General features: G+C 31.3%; 2 protein-coding genes across 2 annotated transcripts in view; both read right to left on the bottom strand.

The window, feature by feature from the left end:
• Positions 1 to 3,759, bottom strand: LOC101515546 (cyclase-like protein 2). The gene is made up of 7 exons (XM_004496905.4): positions 3,324 to 3,759; positions 3,181 to 3,225; positions 2,798 to 2,870; positions 2,256 to 2,353; positions 1,181 to 1,251; positions 336 to 465; positions 1 to 231 (listed from the first exon to the last, which is right to left on the bottom strand). Exons 1-6 carry the CDS (start codon positions 3,667 to 3,669, stop codon positions 337 to 339), a joined length of 762 nt encoding a protein of 253 aa, XP_004496962.1. The 5' UTR covers positions 3,670 to 3,759; the 3' UTR covers positions 1 to 231; position 336.
• A 2,515-nt stretch (positions 3,760 to 6,274) lies between these two features.
• The window catches only part of LOC101515223 (cyclase-like protein 2), a 4,847-nt gene continuing 4,181 nt past the window's right edge, over positions 6,275 to 6,940 (bottom strand). The window contains exon 7 of the mRNA XM_073367024.1: positions 6,275 to 6,940. This exon is cut by the window's right edge and continues 18 nt beyond it. Coding sequence (XP_073223125.1) covers positions 6,860 to 6,940 — 81 coding nt within the window. The 3' untranslated portion in view covers positions 6,275 to 6,859.

Raw genomic sequence — 6,940 nt, 5'->3', positions numbered from 1 at the left:
TTTAAGTGGAACGTAAACATATGCCCACTAAAGTTGAAGTGAAGTATTGTTACTATGTAGCTCCATAAGGACACCACTACGGCAATTTATTTGGTTCAACCTAACAGACAGATTAAAACTATATTCAACATAATGCTATTAGATAGCTGCATCTCTCTACCACTTGCTCTAAAACATACATACACCATTGATAATCGACAGCTCCCATGGCATTTGATACAACACTGCTTCCTGCAGTAATTTCAAATTTTGTGTTAGTGCTTGATTCAGTGAAAATAATTAAATTCTTTTGGTAGAATTCAACACACGAACAATGCAGAACAGATAGCACATACCCTAATACTTGATAAGAATGCATCGTATTGGTGATCCCTCAGCACCAGCCAACCTAAGAGGTAAGCAATGGACTGAATATAATCCTGCTGGGACATCATCAAGCTTCAGGCTTTCAACAAGAATGATTTCCTGAAGTATTTGGAGTAGTTAGCTCATGTCATGTTGTTTCTGGTACTTATTCATGCAACAAATTAAGCATATTCATCTTCGTTTATCCAAAGGAACTAAAAACATCACTAGCAGTCTAATTTAAAATTGCACCCGTTTACCAACTAATTCGAAAATATCTTTCAAACTATCAAGTTAAATATTTTATCAGAAGAATTGAAAAGATACCAAATCAACCAAACATTGAGATTAATGTGGAGACAGGACTGCAGCAAATAAAACATCCACAAACTGGTCGCTCAGTTTCAACAACTTTCAAAACTGTTCAAGTAGTATTCTGTCCAAACCAAAAACTTACCAGTTTAAGTGGATATTATAATACAAGTGTGTGTGAGACAGAGAGAAAGGGAGAGCTTGTATCTACTAACTATATGGGTGGAAACACCAAATTTGTTTCATGCTTACAAAAATCACAGAGAGTGAAAATCAAAGCTCCCAGTGGTGTATGGAACATTGGAACCCACCAAAATGAATGGTACCGACATCGAAAACTACTTAGCAAGACAAAGAAAAATCCCAGGTTTAGGGGACAGTAACATATGCTCACCCTAAACCCTAAACCCTAAAGGCCTTGAGACGTGATTTGTTTTCACTATAAAAGGGTAGGAAATAATCAGCTAACTAAAAGTGAAACAAAACACATCAATTCTAAGACATAAGAAACAGTTTTTCTTACCCTGTCTTTTAAAAACACAAGGTGAGATGGAATCAAGTAATCGTAAGAAGCAACAGATAGGTAATCAATACCTACATTACATCACAGAAATACATGTCAGGCAACAAAATTGAGCCAAAAAAATGTAGAATTGAAAGAGAAATAAATTGGGGCGTGATATATCTCAGTTAAACATACATTGAAGATGAAAAAGCAGTACATCAAAGTGGTTTGGTCATAAAAGAAGAGGATCAAGATGTAGAGTGATCTTATGAAACTACTTCACTTGCCATTATTATCTTGAATACCGATAAAAAATAAAATGGTGACATCCAGTCACCATTTAAGATTTAGAAAGACTCTTATACTGTTTTATTGTACAAACTAATTGCAATTCTATGTTCCAAGTTGCAATAAAATAATGTAGTATAGATAGAGTACTATAAATATGAGGTCAAATCAACTTCAGCTTACTAGTTGTTCACACAAGTAATTGATAGATGCTGCCCTATCTTCATCAAGAAAATAAAATTATGGTTATTCAACTCCTTCATTGTAGAGAAAAAAATTAATCTAACATCTATGTAGTCAATGGCAGATAGTGGTGTGTGGCAGCTGACCCCCAAAGCATTATTGCAGATAGCGGTAAGACCACTACGTCAACGTTTAGGGAAACAATACTGAAATTTATATCATAGTACCATACACATATAAAGGCTCAAAAATATAATAATACACAAAATTAGAGACATATATAACTAAGAATACCAATATTCAAACCCACTGTAAAGTTGAGGGCATGTTTAAAGTTTTAAAAGAGCTTCCATGTAGCGGCCACTGCAGCCGTCATTTGTCTGCTGCAACCGCTACTCATAAGCGCAACGCAGCCGCTACAACTGCTATTGACTACAGAGCCAAATATTATCTTCATCTAATAAATAATGTATTACATGTATGAAGAACCTATGAAGTCAGAGTCAAGAAAAATAACCTTAAGTGAAGCAATTTACAAGTGCAAAACTAGACCCAGTTACAAATGACAGAATAAATGCCATGGGAAAAAGTAGCCAAAATATATAAAACAATGTATGCCTACCAACAAGTTTGATATCAGTGTTCTCCACTAGCCATTTTGCTCCGTCCACTGTGAATCCCACATAGTTTGAGTCAAATTCCTTCTGAAACATAAGCCGCCTAAAAGTTCAACAGAATTTAGTTTCTAATTTGGCTTCAAATGAGCTACGAAGTTAAAAGATTACGACAAAAAATGTAAGATCTCATGCAAAGTGGACCATCGGTGTCTATTTGAACAGTGGTCATCAGAACCCATAAATCATAACTAAATGTTTCTTTTGCTTAAAATCCACCCCCATTTTAACAGCCTATTTATCATGGACAATACGCCCATTCACACCAGCTTAACACATACAGGAATGAAAATGAAAAAAAAAGAGTCAAAATCAGTTGAGGCAGACACACATATTTGGTAACTTGCATTTCATGGATGCTTACTTCTTCAAATTTTGATTAAATTTGTAACTATTAGCAGCGCTGTTTGAATTGGTCTAGTGTTAACAAAATGTTGTGATACTCCCAACAACAGAACCAATCATTGTAACTTATTAGTGCACACATTACCTGTCGGTATTCAATGTTCGGAACAGTACACGCTTTACACCCCTTGGAATGTTTAATGACTTCATTACTTCAGCTGGAAATGAAAAATAAACATTTTCATTTGATCAACAGTTGTTAAAACAATGAAAAAAACAGCAGTAGAAAATCCAACCCTCTATATTTTCCAAAACAAATAACAACTAACTTTATTATATATCAGCAGAAAGAAACACTAAAATTTGACAGTGTATCAGAAAGTTAAATTAGAATAGGCAAATTCTTCAAAATATGCCTATTATGGACTATGGTATTTGACTCTCGTACACTGTGAATCTATTTTAGTTGATTTATTTGAGCTTATCAATTGAGCTTATTTAAATTATCACAAGTAAAATTATACATACCGGTAATATTAGAATCTCTTGGAACATCAACTAAAAGAGCAGGACCTGGAAAAAATTAATCACATCAACAAAACAAGCTTAATAACAAATCAAATAAAACAAAAATATAAGAACTGAAGAAGAATAGAAGAGAAGGGTCAAACCATTAAGGATGTGCAAATCGAGGGAATCGACATCAAAACCAGCATCGAAGTAATGATCGTAGACGTGGCCAGGGGCATCAACATGAGTACCGGTATGAGTTGGAAGTTTCATTTCGGAATTGTTAGCGATGGAATTGTTTTTCATGCTCTTTGGAAGCCATAAGAACTGGCCTATACCATGCTTAGACTCAAATTCTGGCATATCTGGTTGATACCTGTGAGTGATATCGAATATTCGTCCATTGTCGTAAACTTCTCGCCGCGGAGGGATAAGGTCATCGTCGCCGGTGACCGCAGACGCTAAAATCGCTACAACTAAGATGAACGCAACAGCTTCACACTTCATAGTTTTGATTTATCGCTTACTAATTTCAGTACTGTGTCTACAGATTTTTTTTATTTAATTGTAAGGAATAAATAGCAATAGCAGTTGCCTTTCATATCATCATTATCTCTATTTTATATATATATATATATATATATATATATATATATAAAATATATTTTTAAATCAGTTAAGATTTAACCGATTTAATAATAATTATTTTTTTTAATCTGACGTAAAATCGATTTAATAAGTCATTATATATATATGTGTGTGTGGGATTTACTGTTGAATTTTTTTTTGTAACAAATTATTTTTTTGGGTAAAAAACATTATTTTTAAATTAATTTTTCTTTTTGCAAAAAAATTTAAAAAAACATGTTGTCTCTAATGAATAGTTATGCTCTGATTTGTCTGTCTTGGATGACTACAGTTTATATTTGTTCTCTTCGTCTGATAATCTTGACAAATAATGTGGACGTCCACCTGATAATCACATCAACCATTTGTTTGTCAGCATCTAATAATCTTAACAAACCTTTGTTTATTTGTCTTTGATAATCACATCAAACACATGTTTGTCTACTTTTAATTTATAATGTACACTTTGATGGAAGTCAAAGATATGATGACAATCAATACTCAATTGAAACTAGAGAGTTCAAAATCATACATGTATGTTATCATTGCAGTATACATTATGTGATTATATGAGGTAGAGAATTAATTGTTTATTTAGAGCATTGATTTTCATCATAGCATACATTATAAATCAGAGACAGGCGAACAAATGTTTGATGTGATTACCAAAGGTAGACAATTGTGTGATTCTTCATAGCGTTGACATTCATCAAAATGTTGACTTTCTTCAAAGACTTTCATCAGAACGTGCATCATAAATTAGAGAAAGACGAATATGTACTTAATGTGATTATTAGACAATCATTTGTTTCTCTAGATTATTCGAGGCAAACGAACATGTGTTTGATGTGATTATCAAAAAACAAATAATCACTTATTTGTCAAGATTATAAGAAACGAATAAATACAGATTGTAGTCATCGAAGATAAACCATTAGTGCATACAATTCATACCGTTACAAATATTTCTCCTTGATCAATTAATTAAATTTAATATTTTTATATCTACTAAATAAATAAATTATTATAATATACTAATTTAAATTTATTATAAAAACTATACACATAACAAATATTTATCACTAAATAATTAGTTAAAATTAATATTTTTTTAATATTGTCAACATAAAATAAGAACAATGTTAATACACTAATTATAATTTTTTCGTGCTTTAATTTTTCACTCTATTACATAACATATATGATAAATATTTATAATTAATGCATAAAAAGCACGAGATAAATATTTGTTAGTGATAAATATAAAAAATCACACACGTATTTGACATTAATATATATATATATAAAAAATAAAACAAATATTTATCATTGATAAATATTAAAAAATATAACAAATATTTGTCACCAATAAATATTAAAAAAATACATAATAAATCTTTAGCATTGTTAAATATTAAAAGTTACATGACAAACATTTATAACTAATACATAAAAAAAAAAAAATATATTAATTGTAATATTTACTGTACTGCTAATCAAATGCATTTTTTAGTTAAAAATGCACAAAATAAGATACGACTCGTTTTTTCTTTTTGTCATTATTAATTATAACAAATTAAATGCTCTATATCATAAAAAAAAAAATAAAGAAATTATCTATAATATAAGTATGAGATTATTTTTTTATTATTTTTCTTTAAGTATTACTCGGGAGAAAAGTGCACGAGACATCCGTACAAAAAGCACGTGTATTCAACTAGTTAACATAGTAAAAACTATGTAACCTGTTTGGTTCATATCGTACACGATCAAATCGGTTAACATAGTAAAAACTATGTAACGTGTTTGTTTCATATCGTATACGATCAAATCGGTCCCTATCCACGCACCTCTTTTCATGATAATGATAAAACTAATATTTAGGTATAGAGATCATAAAGACCATGAGTAATAACATATAGCCATCCAGACCTAATTGAAAAGGAGTACTTAAATGTAGGGGCCGCTTTGATAATGTACATTTTTCTAAACAAGATTGTGTACGTTTGTTAATGACATTTAACAACAATGTCGTCCAATTTCAGGGTGTTAATGCACAAACGAAAAGATGAATGTGAATAATATTTGACACAGTTAATGACATATTTCTAATATTCATAATCTCAAAAATGTATTTGAGAACACCTTCCAAAGGTAGGACTATTTTGAGAATTTACCAAAATACATTATACTACATACAAATATTTTAAGTCTCTTTAACGAGTAGAGATATTTTTATATAAAAAATAAATAAATATTTTAAGTCTCTTTCACAAATGTGTAACTCAATTTAATCTTTCTAATAAAAAGATCTATTTTAAGTCTCTGTTTCATAAGTGGTTGGTACACTGAGTGTGAGACTTGTAGATCCCGAATTGCCGTGTTCTATTCCTAATGAAAAAATAATAATAAACTGAAGAGAAGTTCACACAATTATTATGAATTTATGCGCACTGGTCTACAAGTTCAGATAGCGCACAAAAAATTATTTCTAAACACGAGTTTATTATGGGTTTACCCCAAGTCCTCAACTCTCAATCACAATAATAGCATCTCCAATCTAAGTCATAAAATAAGATCGTTCGAGATAAAATAATGTTAACAATACCCTCTAACAGACACTCTTAACATACTGCCTCTTCTATTAAAATTCACTAGTCCCACCAAACTTATGTGAAGCCTACGAACTTTGTGAGACTAATTTGAATTTCAATAAACGGAACATATGTTTGAGATGTGCTCCTCGTCGATCCCACTGATTATCTTTGGGATAAGTTGCTTCCTGCAGAGGCTTCACCTTTCTACCGCACAGAGATATAACAGATGACACGTTCCCATCCAAAAAAGGAAGGAAAATACACGAATTGACAGTGGAAGTTGGTTGTTTTGTTTGATTCCTCCAAGTGAAAAAGGGCAATATCTCTAACCATTAATTACAAACTCAACTGTTAAACTTATACGTACATTATTGAACAATTACGGATAAATAACATCTATTCCTTGACTATTGAGTAGTGTTTGACATTGATAGCATAAATACGATCATACTGTCCAACTCGTGTGGATTTCATCATCGGATCAAAATGCATCGTATTGGTGATGCCTCAGAACCAACCAACCTAAGAGGCAAGCAGTTGAGTGAATATATTCC

This window comes from Cicer arietinum, chromosome 4 (genome assembly GCF_000331145.2).
Source record: "Cicer arietinum cultivar CDC Frontier isolate Library 1 chromosome 4, Cicar.CDCFrontier_v2.0, whole genome shotgun sequence".
In the NCBI taxonomy this organism is placed as follows: Eukaryota; Viridiplantae; Streptophyta; class Magnoliopsida; order Fabales; family Fabaceae; genus Cicer; species Cicer arietinum.
This window is presented reverse-complemented; position numbering and strand designations above follow the sequence as displayed.

Excerpts from the sequence above, each read along its gene's own strand:
- LOC101515546 (XM_004496905.4), bottom strand. The coding sequence starts at position 3,669 with ATGAAGTGTGAAGCTGTTGCGTTCATCTTAGTTGTAGCGATTTTAGCG. Across the intron at positions 2,354-2,797 it reads CGAACATTGAATACCGACAG|GCGGCTTATGTTTCAGAAGG; the intron begins GTAATGTGTGCA and ends TTGAACTTTTAG. Across the intron at positions 466-1,180 it reads TTGTGTTTTTAAAAGACAGG|GAAATCATTCTTGTTGAAAG; the intron begins GTAAGAAAAACT and ends CAAATACTTCAG.